We start from the raw sequence: 17,999 nt of genomic DNA, 5'->3' as shown, positions 1-17,999 counted from the left end.
TACTCTTTCCAGCTGTACAGTTTGATTTTAAGTAGGAATCTTGTCATGCAGTGTTACTTGCAATACAATTAGATCAGATTCACAGTGTAATTAATTTTTTTTGTAATCTGAAGCTTACTTGTTTGGTTGGTTGATTTTTGGGGTTTTTGTGATATTTTTTTTTAATAGGAAATACAGCATGAGCTCATTCAAAATCACAAACTAGAGCACTCTCAGCTTACTTCAGGAGATCTCTTCAGTGAAGATATAATTATGAATGATAAAATAATCGATATTCTATCCTTTGAAGAATCTGGGAACATGCTTCAGGCATTAGAAGAGTAAGAATTCACTGCTGTTACATTACATTTATTACATTTATCATCAGCTGAACATGCTTTGAATATCTGCCCTGTAATTTTACTTCATAGTATCTGTTTACTCATGTGGCTGCACTACCTTTGTTTTTTGAACTGTGTTAAATAGCCCTCTATGGGAACTGAAAATTGTCATATTTCATATTGCTTTACCTATACAAGTTACAGCTCCATCCAGGCCTCAGGCATGCAAGTTTTCCAATAGAAAAGAACATCTAGTTTCACTTCCCTGTGGTTCACTAAGCAAAGGGAAACTTGCCTGAGTACAGAAAAGTTTTGTATTCTACTGTTGAAGGAACTGAACACATTCTGCTTTCAAGAGAGTGGCATTTGTTCTACAAAAGAGAGCCCCTACTGGCTGCCAGAACTGCTGTTTAGCAGTATATTTTGTAACCCCCTGGATCAGAGTCTTAAGGAGTAACATTCTGAAGTGCTGCCAGAAGGATACCATGTAGCTGCAATTTGTGGGGACTGCTGGATAGAGCAGGGGAAGTCTCCTGATACTGTTGAAAGGCCACTCAGGACTGTTTGACAGAAACATGTCTGTTCTTCAGCTGAATTTGATAAAAAGACTGATGTGAGGACAGAGCAGATTTTCCTTGTTCAGTATTACTGTTAGCTCCTGGAAAGTCAGGTTACAGGCAGTATTTTTGAAATGTGTAAAAGCTGAAAAGGAAAAGTTACAGGACTGTGGAAGTAATTTTCTTTCTTAAAGGGTAACTAAAAGCATTATTATGCTTTTCCTTGATAATTGAGATACTTACATCAACATCTTTGTTGGATACATGGATAGTGGGATTGAGTGTATCCTCAGCAAGTTTGCTGATGATACCAAGCTGTGTGGTGTGGCTGACACCCAAGAGGGAAGGGATGCCATCCAGAGGGACCTGGACAGGCTGGAGAGGTGGGCCAGTGCCAACCTCATGAAGTTCAACAAGGCCAAGTGCAGGGTCCTGCACCTGGGTCGGCGCAACCCCAGGCACAAATACAGGCTGAGAGAAGAATGGCTGGAGAGCAGTCCTGAGGAGGAGGAATTGAGCGTGGTAGTTGATTAGAAGCTCAACATGAGCCGCCAGTGTGTGCTGGAGCCCAGAGGGGCAAATGCATCCTGGGCTGCATCAAAAGAAGTGTGGTCAGCAGGGCCAGGGAGGTGATTCTGCCCCTCTACTCTGCACTGGTGAGACCCCACCTGGAATACTGTGTACAGCTCTGGGGCCCTCATCACAGGAAAGACATAGAGCTGCTAGCAACAGGTGTTTCCTAATCCCTGTTTAGATTATCGCAATTCTCACTTCTTGTAGTTTTAAACTGATTTCTCTGATGCATTAATTCTTAGGAGGTGACACAGAGATTAATTTACCGCTTTTTAAAATATTCTTTCACTCTTTTTATTTGCGCTCATTGAATATGTGTATTCGGTTACTACATACCTGTTCCTCTCCTCTCTTATGGGTGGTGCGGTTTATCTGACCGAGTGAGGATCTCTGCCGTGTGAGCTCCCACACCATGTTGTTTTTTACTCAGGGGTGAAACAGGGCATTTCTAGGGTGTGATTATTCTTGTGCCAAAGTAGATGTCCAAAAATGCGTTTTATGCCTGCTGTGCCCCCTGACCCTAGAGCCTGGAGCCTGGGCTGATTAGCTTAATTGTAGCACTCTGGAGGTGGGTGACATGAATCCTAGTCTTGCAAGCTTGTTGGTCAAATAGTCTACAACATTACTTTAACACCTATATTAGATACATGCAATATAGTTTCTGTTTTCTTCAGTAGCTATAATACACCCCTTGTCTTATCCCTCATTTGTAACACTTTGATATTTAGCTTAGGGTGCTTCCTCATCTTGAAATGTTGGTTCCTTACTCATTCTATAAGTTGAGCAAAGCAGTCCTGTAATTTCTGACCTGTATTTTTTAAAGGTTTCATTTTAGTCTTGTACATCATAAACTCTTGTACTTTGTCAAGGTTTTTAGCTGATTCCAAAGACAAAATACTTACTGTTTCTGTAGGAGCTTCTGTGACAGTGATCTAGGCTAGGTGACATGGCTGGCAGCCCAGCTGAAGTGCCTCTACAACAATGCATACAGCATGGGCAACAAACAGGAGTGGTTGGAAGCTACCATGCTACAGGAAAGCTACGACATAGTGGCAATTACAGAAACTTGGTGGGATCAGTCCTATGACTGAAGTGCATCTGTCGATGGCTACACACTGTTCAGAATCACAGAATCACACAGAATCTTAGAAGGCACAGGAGAGGAAGAAGGGGTGAAAGTGTTGCCCTCTATGTAAAGAAGTGGATAGAGTGTGAAGAGGTGTCGCTAAAGAATAGTCATGAGCAGGTCAGAAGCCTATGAGTAGGAATTAGGGATCAGGACAACAAATGTAGTCCTGTGGTTGGAGTCTACTACAGGCCACCCAATCAGGTGGAGCCTGCTGATGAAGCTTTCTTACTCCAGCTGAAGGACACATCGTGATCACAGGCTCTCATTCTGCTGGGGGATTTCAGTTGCTCTGACATCTGTTGGAAAAGTAGCATGGCAAGCTGTAGGCAATCCAGAAGACTCCTCGAGTGCCTCGATGACAACTTCTTAAGACAAGAAATTGACAGCCATACCCAAGGGGATGTGTTTTAATGACCACGTGACCTGCCTTTTGGGTAAAGGGAAGGCTGTGGATATTGTCAACCTTGACTTTGGTAAGGCCTTTGACACTGTCTTTCACAGCATTCTCCTGGAAAAGCTAGCGAATTGTGGCATAGACGAGTGTACTCTTCACTGGGTAAATAACTGGCTGGATGGCCAGGCCCGGAGAGTTGTGGTAAATGGGATAAAATCTAGTTGGTGACTGGTCCCTCAGGGCTCAGTTTTGGGGCCAGTCTTGTTCAACCTCTTTATTGATGATCTGGATGAGGGGATTGAGTGCACTCTCAATAAGTTTGCAGATGACACTGAATTGGGTGGGAGTGTTGATTTGCTAGAGAGTAGGAAGTCTCTGCAGAGGGACCTGGACAGGCTGGATCGATGGGCCAAGGCCAATTGTATGAGGTTCAATAAGGCCAATTGCCGGGTCCTGCATTTTGATCACAACAACCCCAGGCAACACTACAGGCTTGGTGAGGAGTGGCTGGAGAGCTGTCCAGCAGAAAAGGACCTTGGGCTGCTGGTGGACTGCCAGATGAACAGAAGCCAGCAGTGTGCCCAGGAAGGCTGATAGCATCCTGGTGCCTGCATCAGGAGTAGCATGACCAGCTGGAGTAGAGAAGAGATCGTGCCCCTGTACTCAGCACTGGTGAGGCCCCACTTTGAGTACTGTGTTCAGTTCTAGCCCCCTCACTACAGGTGAGGTGTTGGAGCATTTCCAGAGGAGAGCTGCCAAGCTGGTAAAGGGTCTAGAGAAAAAAGTCATACAAGGAGCGGCTGAGGGAACAAGGGATGTTTAGTTTGGAGAAGAGGAGGATGAAGGGAAACCTCATTCCCCTCTACAACTACCTGAAAGGAGGTTGCAGAGTGGTGGTTGTTGGCCTCTTCTCCCAAGTGAATAATGACAGGAGTAGAGGAAATGGTCTGAATTTGTGCCAGAGTAGGTTTAGATTGGACATTAGGAAGAATTTATTTACTGAAACATTGGTCAGGCACTGGAAGAGCCTGCCCAGGGAGGTGGTGGAGTCACCATCTGTGTATTCACCAATCTGGATGTATTCAAGAAATGTGTAGATGAGGAACTTCAGGGCATACTCTAATCCTGAGATTGTAAGTTGTGTGTTTGTGGGGTTTTTTTGGTGTGTGTTGTTTTGTTTTGTTTTTGCTTGGTTTTTCTTGTGGCTGGACTTGGTGATTTCAGAGGTCCTTTCCAACCATGACTATACTGTGATTCTGTGATTCTGTTATTGGACCTGATGGTCACAAATGCAAGTGAACTCATCAGGGATGTCAAAGTTGAAGGCAGCCTTGGCTGCAGTGATCATGCATTAGTGTAGTTCACTGTCCTAAGAGGCATGAGGCAGATGGGAAGTATAGTCAGGACTCTAAATTTTAGGAAAGCAAACTTCCAGCTCTTCAAGGAGTTAGTAAGTAGGATCCTGTGGGAAACAGCCCTCAGGGACAAAGGAGCAGAACTGAGCTGGCAGATCTTAAAGGATCATACAGCTATGATTCCTTGAGTTTGTCAAAACTCTAGCTGAACTTGACATGGTTGCTGATGCATAATACAAACTGTCAATTATTTTTGGAAATCACTAAGTGATATGTATGCATTGCAGCAGATTTTTTTCTTATGGTAGAGGGCATTGAGGCCAATGTGCTACAGGACAGGATCAAACTATCTCCATAAAGCCTTGATAGAAAAGTCAAAAACAATTTATTACCATATTAGAAGTTCTCCTTTTCTTTCTAAATGTAAATTTCTTGCTGTACATCTCAATTTAATTTGCTATGGAGCAAATGTGGAGATTTTTTTAACCCTGAATTCAAATGGAAAATAAGAATAAAAGAACACACTGGCACAACTTCTAGACTTCAATTTTCATACATAGGAAATAGTGAGAAATAGTTACATTATTAGTACAAAAAAAATTTGAGGTGCTAAATTTCACTATTTCATAATTTTTAAAAAGTGTAATCAAAATTTCAGAGTTTTTGAGAGGAGGGCATATTCATTGCTCTGTTTTTGTGAATATACATGGAATGTATCCCAAATGCTGCATTTGTAGTTCTGTGTTATGTATGCCATTATAAACTTGACAGTTGTGTAAACTATTTTTTTTTTCCATCAGAGAAGCGCAAATGCTTAAAAGTTGATAGGAGTCCATAAGACAGAGGAACTGAAGAAAACAAGTAATTTGAAATTAATGAATACATACCTTTTTTTTTTTTTTTGTCTAAAAAATGGCACTTCTCTTTGATGTTGGCAAGCTATGAAGAAGTCATGTTCAGAATTGTATAGATCATTTCTGCTGTCCACCCAGAACAATTTATCTCATCCAGAAAATAGTCTGCTTTTGAAAGCAGTGCTGTTAGTGAGGCTTTATTCCATATAATTTTGAAAGAAGATTGATATCTCCTACTGTTTCTGTCATCTGAATAGGCACCCTGTCTGAGTAGATCAGAAGAATCTCGGTAGATCATAACAAAGCTGGAAACTCCTCAGGCGTTAATGCATGATGCATATAGCCATAATATTTATTTATGCTTTTGTTAGTATCCAGGCTGAAGTTAGTGCTTTAAAAATTAATAATAAAATGTATGATGACCAGAAGCAGGACTGGAGTCCTACTTTTTGCACAGTAGTTTTTCAGTGAAATACCGTTTTTTGAGCTCTGTTGCAACAGCTGTATTGGAGCTAGCTGTATTTTTTAGATTGGCTTGCTGAAGATCACCGATTTATCAGTTTTCATACTTTCTGCAATCAAAGCAGAGGTTCTCAGTCTCAGTAAATGCATTATTTCTCAAATATTTTTCAACAGATTTATTTAAGACTTGAAATACTTTTACTGTCTGTATATTGCTGTGGAGAGTTAAAGGAATTTGATAGTGAAACTGCAGCCAAATCTAGTGCCGAGACTTTTAACAGGTTTTAATGAATAATTTGTTTTCTGAAGAGCTACTGGTCTCTCATCTCAATTTATCATCTTTTTCAGTTCTGGAATATTTTACGTTTTTTTTGCTGTATATTGTGAGGATCCTGTTTCTGATTTTGTCAGCATTCTGACTGCTTCTGGAAAGCTAAACTTCACCTGTGACTCATCCATGTGAAAAGCATCTTTAGATAAACATTACATAAATTTCTTATCAATTCTATTTACTGATGAGGTGTCCTGTACTCTCTGTAGGCTTATGTTTGAGCTGTGCCAGGTTTACTCTTAGCGGTGTAGGTGTGACAGGACTGATGGATGAATTCCCCCAGTTCAGAGCTGGCTGCAGACCAGGACAGCTACTGGTGTGGCAGAGCATCTTCAGACCTCCTATAACACAGGAGTGGCAGTGGGCAGCAGAGCAGGGAAAGACAGTGCACCCTGCCTCAGCACAGGATTCTACCTCTCCAGCCCTCTCTGCAGCTTCACTTCTCTGAAGCATAAGAAGGCAACATGGACCACGACACTTCTCTTTTGTCCTTCTTTTCCCTTCCTCTCTGCAGCTGTTCCACTGGCACTGTGCCCATGGGTGCAGATGTGGGGCTGTGACTCAAGGTGGTAGCAGTGAGTGTCACTGGGCTGGGAGTGGTTGTGTCTCTGCTGTTCTTCCTGGCTACATTCCTTTCTCCATCAGGAACTGGTGCAGCTGCTCTGCTGTGGTGGTCTGTCACTGCTGCAGCAGGGCCTCCAGGACAATGGAGGCAAACCATGCACAAATGGTCCTAAGATACATGCTCTTTGGGAGCACTGTCTATCACAAAGGGATGATTTTGCAGAAGAACCTCCCTGCTACCACAGGACTCCAGTTTCCTCTGCATACTGCTGTAATACATGGACTACTAATTGGTTCTGATTTGCAGATGAGACATGAGTCTTCTGAAAACGACAGATTTTTCTGTTATGGTGAGAAAATGCTGCCAAAGGGGAGTTTGCTTCATGTTTCTCTCCCCTTTAGACTTCAACAAGTTGTGTTGCCATAGATTCTTATATTTACAAACTCTGTATTAGTTTTAAAAATATGTCAGAAAGCCATTAGTTCATTTTAGGACTGTTGAATTCAGCAGCTGTTAATTATCCTGTTTAAAAAATTCCCTCTGCAGGCTTTTAATTTGAATAATAGGACTTTAAGAGAATTATTTTGTAGTTTAGGAGAGGTTTCCTTTTTTGTGGTGTGTTGGGTTTTTTTGCAAATTAATTAGTCTTGTTTCTTTCCTGACCCCAGCTGCTTTCCTATATTCTTTTATCAGGTCTATGGAGGACATCAGATGCTCAGGCACTGTCTCTGCTTCTGTGTGTTTGGCATCTGAGATTCTACCCTCCCAGATCTTCTCTGACAGATCTTTAAATCTTCTTCCTCTTCAAGTGAGTGAAAAGTCTTTACACTTGCTCTTTGCAGTTTCATTTGCTACATGTCTGTTTGCTCTATATATTTTACCACCTACCTTCTGTGCTGTCCTCATCCTTTTTCTGCATGTGTTGTCCCACAGAAGCTTTGATCTTTTTCATCAATAGGTTGCCATCTGCTACTTCATTGGCTTTCATGTTCCTATTATGCTGAATATGCTCAGGAAGAGATGTGAGACCTTTTAAACATGAATTGCTGTAACAAGCAGAGTGCAGAGCATTTAAAACAACTTATTAAATTTACTTTGGTTTGAGGAGGCACAGTGTCAGTTTAGGGTATTGTTTTTCCCTAGGTGTCACAAAAACATTGCACATTTAACCTGGATGATTGCAAGCATTGCTCTTCTGATGGACTTGTGTCTGAAAGCATTTGTTTTATTATGTGTACAGGGTTCTTATTTTTGTACTGAGTTGGCATCCAAGACTCCAAAACAATATTAATGAGGCTTGTAAAGTAAGAGCTTGAAGCAAGGTTTCTGGTGCATGTGATGAGCTTGCCTAATTCCCACTGGCTGCTGTGTGGAGGAGGCAGACCAGAAGCAGAGCATATCACATGAAAGGTAGATTTCAGACTTTTACAGATGCAAACTTTCTTCAGCTGCCACTGAGAAAAGGTAATGGTCTGGCTTCTGTATTCCAGGGTGTGACCTGGAAGGACTGTGGCTGATAATTACTTTTGCATCGTGCTAATTACTCTTGGATTGGTGGAAGAGTTCATATGCTGCTTCTGCTTAATTGTCATCTTCACAGATACACTGTCAGGAAAACAAATGGTGAGAGTAGTAGATTAAGTACACCTGAAATTGTAACAGTTTCATTACTCACTTGCTGACACGAGTCTCAGGTGAACTGCACCTATTCTTCCTGCATTTAGCATCATGGTCTTGAGGACTAAAGTTATTTGGGTTCCCTAGTTTTCTCTGTAGGTGAGAAGGAGCATGGGAATCTTGCTCAAAGTGTAGTCAGGTCTAGTTAATAATGACTTGCCTTAAACAGGAGGAAATGCTATGGGAAAGCTCAGGGAAAGACACATTGGGAAATGGGATTGTGTTTGGTTTAGGCTTTTGTTCTTGGGATCACTGCTGAAGAAGACTGGAAAAGTAGCAAGTATGGAGCTGGGGGATGAATTGCCTGTTTTCAGACAATACTGAAGAAAAAAAATCCTGCATTTTTGATAAATAAATGTTGTGTTACAAGCTATATATCAGTGGGATGGAGTTGTGAATTGTTGGTTTCCAGAAAGACAGATGAGGAATTCAGTCTTTCACATCTCAGGAAGAAAGGGTTAGTAGGTACTCTAACTACTATCTAATAGTGCACACATGAAGAACAGAAAAATAATTACTAAGGAACTTATTATTCCAGCAAAAAAAGACATTTGGAAGCTGAAGCTAATCAAATTCAAGCTGAGGTTAAGGTTACCATTTTTAGGTCCTAAAGAAATTATCAAGTAGAACAATTAATTAAAGGGTTGTTTGGTTGTTTAATAGGGGATGCTTGAAAAATCAAGATGAGATGTTTCTCTCAAAATACCGATACGCGTCAGTTAAATCAGAACTGCTGTACTTGAAGCAGGATTTCAAACAGAAAAATAAATCCAGTGACTTGGATTTTAGAGACTAATAATGAATTGGTGAATCGATGAAGGGGGAACCTTCTACTGCTGCCTGACAGTCACTAGGGAAATGTTAGAATCTAAAGCTCCCATTTTATGGATTCTTGTTTTTAATAAAGTGCATTTGCACAAAGTTGAAATGCTGCTTATTTTTTTAAGTTAGTTGTCGTAAGTAAACAGTTTAGTAATAGCTGGCTATGTCAGCAAAAGTTCTAGGACTTCTGCCTATCAGAAGTGCTTGCTCTGTTACTTCTGGATCCTGTTTCCTGGATCCTTCTATCACCTGTGCTCTGTGGCTGCCCCACTGTCCTGGAGCAAGAAGGACTCTCCTCAGACCAGGGGGGCAGATCAGTGCCCTGGGGGACTCAGCCGTGAGTTGTAACCAAATGCCACCCAAGAAGGCTGTGTACCTCCAGGTGCTGTCCTGCAATGTCCATCTCTGCACAGCAAAGCTGGATTGTTGTGTTGTCTTCGGGATGTTATAGAAAATATTCACTCTTACTGGATTTTCAAATTACTGTGAAGAATGTTTCAGACATACAGTATTTCAGTCTCAGGCATCTGGCTCCATACAGCAGTGATTCCTGCTCCTATATGAGAGGGAGATGGGTGAAATGGAGGAGTTTTTGCAGCTGTAACCAGCCTGCCCTGCAGCAGGTCTCCCAAGACAAGTATGGCTATTGCCAATATGTTTCTGTGGTTTTGAGAGACTGCCATAAAAAAAAAATCTTTGCCTTTTTGTGATAAATTATAATACCTCAAGATAATGTCTAAGTACTTCAGGTATTTGAGTCATTGTAAGAAAACAACTTAATTTCATCCCATTGATTTCTAAATAATGAAAACGTATCTTGTGTTTAACAAAGAGGCAGTGATAGTAATAGGTCACTGATTTAGCTAAACTGTATTTACTTACATAAGGAGAGGAAAAGGTGTTTATAGATTCTCATGCTATGATATATAACAGTCATTCTAAATGTAGTACCACTTTACTGTCTTGCGAATATTGCCAAGGTCTTTGTTATGGATTTGAAATTTGGTCTAAGATTTGACTAGGGAACAAATCAGGCCAATAATTTAGCCTACCTGAAAAAAATAATGGATTTATGCTTTTAAGTAGGTGTCAGAGAAGCATACAGTGCTGTGAGTTCACCTAAACTGACATGCAGGGGTAAAATCCACCTAATTCTCTAATCCTGAGTCAAGGGCAGAATAGGCAAAGGTATACAATTTACGCTAGTTACATAGTATATAATACGAGAGTAAGTATAATTCCAATTTAATTAAAGATAAATAAGAATGTGTTCATATGCAACATGACATGTATTGCATTTTGAAAAAAAAAACAACTTTATTTCCCTCTGGCTTTTGCTTTTAGAGCTCTATTCATGTTCATGAGAGAGATATCAGCTATTTTAATTTATTTGTATCAACACATAATCAAAACGCTCTCTTCCCTTCCTTGCAGAGAAGGGAATCCACCAGAGCAAAACACCAAGCAGTAATGTGCCAATGTAGATGGGTCGGTTACTTTAGAACTCATTTACGAAGTCAGTGAAATGTGTATGGTCTATTCAGACGCTCACTTCATCAGCTCCCAACGGAGGTGTGGGTTTCTCTGTGCGCGATTTTGTTTGCTTTTAATCTGAGGGAATGTTTTGAGTTTTCTCTCTAAAATGGAAATGCACAAATGGACATGTTTCATCACAGTTTCTGTAGTAGAAGCTGGCTCACCTGACTTTTAGTGAGTGATTACTTTAATGATTAGTAAACTTATATGGTGTGATACCCTTGCACTTCTCTGACTGCTGTTTGGTTACCCTGTAATGAATGAATACAGATATCCATGTTTTCGGATAGAAATTTCCTATAATCTGCAATTTCAAGCAGTCTTGAATACATTTCTACAGCTTGGAGGTTGCCAGCCTGACACGAGCAGATGCTGATCTGGAGGCATATCGAACGCAGATGTGCAAAGAAGCGATTGCTATGATGATGAAGAGTATGGTCTTAAGTCACAGCCTCTTTCCTCACGTGGAAAAGAGGATGAGTTCAATTTTCAAAAAGCAGTTTCTTGCATTGGAGAAAGAGATTCAAGAGGAGTATGAAAGGAAGATGGTGGCTTTAACCGCTGAGTGTAATCTCGAAACTAGGAAGAAAATGGAGGCTCAATGCCAAAAAGCAAGAGCTGCAAATGAAGAGGCTGAGGAATTAATGAAGAAGATGAATGAAAAGGTAAATCTGGTATAAAATCAAAATATGTTGTGTGATACATGATTTAATATGGATGGTTTTCATTTTCAACCAGACTGGCTGAGTTGTCCTTTTAAAAGAGTTAAAAGAAAAGCTGTGCAACTTTAATATGTTAAAATATCCAGTTGTTGTAATTAACGTTGTTTTTATTAAGAAACTGGTTTACTTCACCAGAAAATTAATTTATCTCAAGAGAATCTGTGACACCTGCAAACAGAAGCTTGTCATTGCCATAATTTTTTTTATAGTCACTTAAACCCATGCAAAATGGGATATATTTTTATTTAGTACATTTTACTTCAGCAGTTTCTAGGAACTCCTGTCAGACACTATGTAAAGTATTTTGCACATTCAGAACAGAACAAACTCTCTGCATCCTAAACCTTACAATCTGGGTAAAAAAACCTCCAATATATTCTTATTTTGAAGAAAATAGGTAAAAAAGGGGATAAATAATTTAAGGCAGAGGGTAATTCTTAAAAGTTTAGAGTCTCCCTTTAAGTAAAAATTTAGTGCTTATTTATGTCACTTTCATTTGAAGATCTCTGTCCTAATGGGTAAGTATCACTACCCAGGATTTCATAGGCAGTCACTAGCTGGAGACAGAGCCTGGGTCACCAGTCCAACATCCCATGTACAAAATTATACTTCAGTCTTCCTTGTCTTTTTTCCAAGTACACCAAATGTTTACAATAAGACTGATTTATTCCCCCCCCCACCCCCGACTTTTTTTTTTTTTACTTTGTATGTCTACAGAGGATTCTGTTAAGTTTTGAGTATTTCACCTCTGTAAACTTAAAATACTAAAACACCTAATGTTATGCGTTGGTATTGGTTCAGTCTGGTTTATATTGGAAATCCTTAGTAGGAATTGAACAAAGAATTAAGGCCAATCCAATACTTGTCCTGATCCATTTATCATAGACTACTGTCTTGCTGTTCACTTTCCCATCTGTGGAAAAACCTGCTTTTGTACTTGCTGTGGAACGTGGTCCTAAAGAACATAGTGGAGTGCTAGGGGTGACATACACTTGTGCTCCTGGCAGCACATGGACTAATGTCCAAGACACAACAGTGGCAAACAGCTGGAGCGATAACCTCCTCCCCTCCTCAAGCAAAACACTGAATATGTGTTCCCTGCCATTTTGATTAATTATTTCTCATCTGTAGTGTGTCTCATGGAAATGAGGAGTAAGGTGCAGAGAACAGTTCTCCCCAGATAAATAGTAAGAAAATTAGAACAAGACTAGCATAACTGCTCTTAGGTAAGCTCTGCTGGCATAAGAAGCATTCTTTGTTCTGCGGGACATGCGTGTTTTGATTCTATAATGATTTTATACCATCTGAGATTTAAACTGAATATGTCTTACTAGAGAACTATAAGAAAGTATTTCTTGCAAAAAGGCTTTTTAATAAACTGCCATTTAATTCTACTCCATTGTTGTAACTCTAAAACAATGGTTTTGGACTAATTTGTAGAAACCAATAGATAAAATAATAAGAACTTGTAGAGATTTGTAGTAGGGTAGTATTTTCTAATTTATATTGTTCTTAAAATGTGTGCTTATTGATATTTCTTTCTTATGAGTCTATTTAGTTTTAATAGGACTTTAGGATTGATGGAACCTAAGAAGTTAATTACATATATAGTCTTTGTATTTAATTTCATGCTGTTTTATCTTCTTATCTAATAATTTATAATATACTCTTTATCTTAAATGATGTTTCTAAATTCTAAAAAGACTTCATTATGCCTTGGAAGTGTTACCTGGATTACAGATTGACAGCTGTAAAACCTCTGTCATTCCAAACAGGTGAAAACCGTGGCAAGTGTACACTGATTTAGTATTAGCCTTCGACTCAAACCTGAAATGACAGCAATCAGAATATGTGTAAAATATGTATGAGCTAGTAGCACTGATAATTTAAAATAAGTTTAATACTGAAAATCACTCAATATTTATTTTTCTCTTCTCTGCAGCCTGCTGTAGAATACAGGAGTCTTCTGAATAGGCTTCATATATTGGAGCAGGACCACCTGAAGAGGTTCCTTCTGATAAAGCAGGAGGAATATTTTGCAAAGGCTTACAGACAGCTGGCTGTTAGCCAGAGAAAGGAGCTCCACACTATCTTTTTCACACAGATCACAAATGCTACTTTCAAAGGAGAGCTGAAGTTGGAAGCAGCTAAAACATTAGTGGAAGAGTACTCTAAAATACAGGTAATAGGATGGTACTCCATTCCTAATCTAATGACAGAATACAAACCTACAGTAACTTTTGAGAAATGTTTCAGGAAATGTTTTCAGGATAAAGGTTATTATTTTTATAACTAATTTTCTTAAGAAGAATTTTTAAAAGTGTAGTGCCCTAATAATGCACGTTGAGACATCTACACAACTGTGTATTGATGCATATGCACAACATTTTTCTACAGCAGTGATTTAGATGAATTGATCACAGTATAATGTGCTTACTGCTGCCTTTTGATTTTATGGGTAATATTTCTAAAACACCCAAGTGCTTAAAGCTTGTCTTTGCTGCTCAGGAAAAAAGACTTGTAGCTCACCTGTGTCATGCAGAAGTAAGAAGTTTGAGAAAATGTCTACACCATGCAGTGGGAAATTGTGTAGCGTAAATCCCAAGTTTTGCTGTGGCGGCTCCTGGCTCGGCTCTGTCCACACCTGCAGGGACATGAGGCCCTGGCTGGGCTCGGCGCTGTCCTTGGTTGCAGGCGAGGATCTTGGCTCTCTGTTCTCAAAACAACAGTTAGATTTCAGCCTTTATTGCACCCCTGGGATCCCACGAAGATCTGGCAGGCTGCAGCACAATAGTGTGCCCCTAAGCTACCAGCAAGTTCTGGTCCCCTCTTTCACAGAGGCAACAGCCCCACTCTGCTGCTCTCCGGTGACTTCTCTTTAGGTTAGGGTGAGTTTCAGGTGCCACAATACATTATCTCGTCTGCATGCCAGCCCTGGCCCAGCCACACTTGAGTCCTGGGGCAGGACAGACCAGCCACAGGCAGGGGGGGTAGAACCTTCAGCAAGGGGCCAGTGTCTTGGGTCTTGACGGTTCCAGGTGCCAGAGACACCATGCAGGAGTGGTGTCCATTTAGTCACCCTTATATGTTAAAACAATTTTATGGGAGACATATCTTTTTTTATGGTAAGAGGCATAACCCTTACAGCTGTTTCCTCAACTTTTTTTACCATTTGTGGTTTTTGTTTGTTTTTTCTTTTTACTCCGTTTTTGTTGAAAGTTAGCATTCTAGATTCCAAAAGTTCTGGGAATTGTTATTCTGGCTCTTCTTGAAGAAGAATGTGATGGTTGTGGTCCTAGAGGCTGAGGTTCTGGAGGTTAAAAAGCAACATCTTGAAACATGTATGGTCCACTCCTAAAACTGGGTGCACTGTCAGATCTTGCTGTAGGAAAGCCACATATGGGCCACTGTCAGATAAAGATGCATCAAGGACTTCTGCACAAAACAGGTGAGCAGCCAACATAAGATAAAGCAATGGAAAGAAGTTTTGATGGCATTTTGGCTGCTCAGATATGGGTCACCTAAGTATCAGACATTGTCTTAGGTGTCTGATGCTAGGAGAATGTCTGCACTAATCAGCCCTGCTCTCTAGCAGACCATCTTGTAGATAACTAAAACCTTCCCCATTGTTGGAAGCAGGAGCTTCTGAGACAGCCTGTGTACAAGTGGGCTTAGCTTTTCCAATGCTGTGCTGAACACGTGCAAGACTTATCTTTAGCTTTGAAGGCAATTTAGACACCTATGAAAATGTTACCCTTTCTAAAATCATACAATACATCATAAAAAAAACAAACCAAGGAAGGAGGGACTCTGTGCTACTCACTACTGAACTCGTGTTTGGATCACAGTTCAAGAAGACCTTCATCCTGTGGATAGCTTGATCAGGAACAGTTCTTCATGTGTACTTGTTCACATTATTTTGTTCACATTCTTTCCTGTAGGGAAACATTGAAGACCTAATGGATTTTTTGCAAGCTAGCAAGAAATATCATCTGAATAGAAGATTCGCTTATAGAGAGTATCTTATAAGTAAGATACAGCTACAGGATTCTCAAGCCTCAGCTCTCATAAATGCAGCAGCAACCCAGATACCAAGTCTCATTAATAAGATGGAAAGGTAAATATCTCAACTGAGTTTTATTTCAGTTATTTGACTATGTTATCTCAAAGGCAATAGAATAGTCTTCAAAAATCTTTGTGTTGCTTAGTAGGAAAGGTGCATAAAAATGTTATCTTTTAATTCTAAGAAAATATTTTGTAACTGATGACATTGTTAGTTACTCTCCCAGCAGATACTAAGAGGATGCTTTGTTGTGTGTGTTCACTTTGTACAGCACAGAGATGAATCACTGTGAACATGTATAGTACCTGTTTGTTGTTCTGACTTCAGTGGCAACCAGGCTCATGGAAGAGTCTCAATGTCTTTATACTTCCATTATTCATGTAAATAGTCCTCAGTTATGTGAAATGTCCTGCCAGTGTTCATTGCAACATGTACCAGTTAAGACAATTTGCCTGGGTTCTTTATATGCTGATATATTTATTTAGCAGAAAAGAACAACTTTAATTCACTTGTGATTGAATGTGTTTGAGGAGCTGGATGTATAGTCTCAAGCTGGAAAGCGGAAGTTTACTGCGTGAGCACAAATCTGCTACTGTTGATCCTGTGCATCCAATTTTGTGTATTTTAGATGTCTGTGTTGGTGTCAGTCATTGACAACACCTGGAACATTCATTAAGAGAACAAATATAAATATCAGTCTTTATATTGTGTTTTTTCTTTTATAATCTTGACTTAATTTAGAAGTCATTTAATATTACAAAGCAGGATTGGGAATGTGTTAAAAGCTACTAAATATCGCATCTCTTGATATCATAAAGTTATTTGCCTATTCTTTTGTAACTTTTCCTTGCTCTTCTTTGTGATTGTCCTGTGTTTTGCCTCATTAGGATCATACCCTAAGTTTAGCCTCAAGATTCATTGATCAGAGGGAGGTTCTTCCAGTATGCTTGCATTGCTTTGCCCGTTCTGCTAACATCTGCAGCTGTGTAGCTGCACAAGAAAGATATAAAAATAAATGTCTTGGCGTAGGAAATATAAGTCTGACATTTCACAGAGTGTTCCCTTCTATTACTTCATGTCTTCCTTTGGAATTGGATTATGAGAAATGTTCTGAGAAGTTTTCACAGATGTTGTCATTATATGAAAAGCCTTTGTGAGAAATTCATTTGTATGACCAATGCATATGCAGCTTAAGTCATTGAAATGAAGAACTGGGACTTCTCAAGCTGTAAGGTTCCTCTCATTGTTTATTGCATGTGACTACATCTAACAGTCATGAAACAGGTCAACTGCAAAACACAGAGGAAGTGTGTAGTATTAGACATTGTAAAATTTCAGCATGTAGTATTTCAGATTATTTGCCAGTAGAAAACTGGAGGAAGTTATAATCTATGCTAGGTAAACTTGTATTTTAGTTCCTAATTATAAAGTTATTTGAGGAATATTTACAAATTTGAGCATTATAATTTGAGCAGCAAGAGAATTCTGGTCTGAATGGCTGGCACTTCAAATTTGTATCCATAATACCCTCTTTTCACTTTAGCATTGAATCTGCTTGTCTAATAGAGATACAAGTCTGTCTCAATCTATTGTGCCCTAAACTTACTGTCATAAATGAAATTTTAAAATGAAGAACTGTTTGTATGGAGAAGAGAAACTGAGAAAAGATGTAGATTAGGTGTACCACAGGTAAACAGATTCAAAAATACATAAACCAGCAGAAGAATGATGCAGAGGTCTCTGAAAAATGGACCTTAATAGGTTGTTTAAAACTTAACCAGACAGCAAGGCATTTCAAGTTAACATGAGAAGGATTATGTGTGGCCTGAAATAAAGGTTATAAAAAGCAAAATGAAATCAAACCAATTCTAGGGAGGGCTATGAACATTTTAAATTAAATAGACCCACCAGTTTTCAAGCTGGCCTTTCTAAAGATAGTCTCTAAATAAAATGCTCTGTTTGTCAGAACTGGCTGTGAATACTCAGTGTCTTTGAAAATCAAGTCCAGGGACTTAACTTATGATCTCTAATGATAGAATTCAGGGATGTCAAGCTATGTATCTCTGTATTTTCTTGTAAAGAATAAATGGGCAGGAGAGCAATAATTGAGGCAGCATGTATCCTGGGTTGTTCAGGCTAAATCCAGAGGCAGGAGGTTCTTGATGTTTTGAACTACAGCAGCTGTAACGTGTTGCATTTTTGCCAATATCTGCTCATTCGCAAGATGTTTTTTCCTTTAGTCTCTTAAAAAGTGAACCATTTCTACTGACTAGTTGCAACCAACCCAAAAATTTTATGTTTATAATACAAGCATTTCTTGTGAACTATGGTATTAAAATAGGCAATAAAAATTCAAAGCAAAACATCTCACGTTTCCCTCTCACATACTCCTCTGAACAATCTCAATTTATATGGACCTTGTTACAAGCAAAGTAACTTTCTGAACAGTGTCCTGCTAGACCTTTCAGTGAGTTGGTAGTGGAAAGTTAATGCCTCCAGTAGTAATGCATTAGAATAAAGTTTTCGAATAATCTTTTAAAACCTTTTCTGCTAGTAGCACTTTGCTATGTAGAACATTCATTACTCTGAATTATTTACCTAAATTTTCAGCTGTAGGTGCTGACAAGCACCAGTTCAGC

General features: G+C 39.4%; 1 protein-coding gene across 1 annotated transcript in view; it reads left to right on the top strand.

The window, feature by feature from the left end:
- Window positions 1-17,999, top strand: part of EVC2 (Ellis van Creveld syndrome 2) — a 61,816-nt gene that overhangs the window by 16,010 nt on the left and 27,807 nt on the right. The window contains exons 8-11 of the mRNA XM_010003111.1: window positions 169-320; window positions 10,916-11,240; window positions 13,240-13,479; window positions 15,239-15,414. Of these exons, the coding sequence (XP_010001413.1) occupies window positions 169-320; window positions 10,916-11,240; window positions 13,240-13,479; window positions 15,239-15,414 (893 nt within the window). The remainder of the gene's footprint in view (window positions 1-168; window positions 321-10,915; window positions 11,241-13,239; window positions 13,480-15,238; window positions 15,415-17,999) is intronic.

The sequence above is a fragment of the Chaetura pelagica genome, unplaced genomic scaffold (genome assembly GCF_000747805.2).
Source record: "Chaetura pelagica isolate M959 unplaced genomic scaffold, ChaPel_1.0 scaffold147, whole genome shotgun sequence".
Lineage (NCBI taxonomy): Eukaryota > Metazoa > Chordata > Aves > Apodiformes > Apodidae > Chaetura > Chaetura pelagica.
Note: the sequence above shows the minus strand (reverse complement) of the source record. Positions and strands in the feature narration are given on the sequence as shown.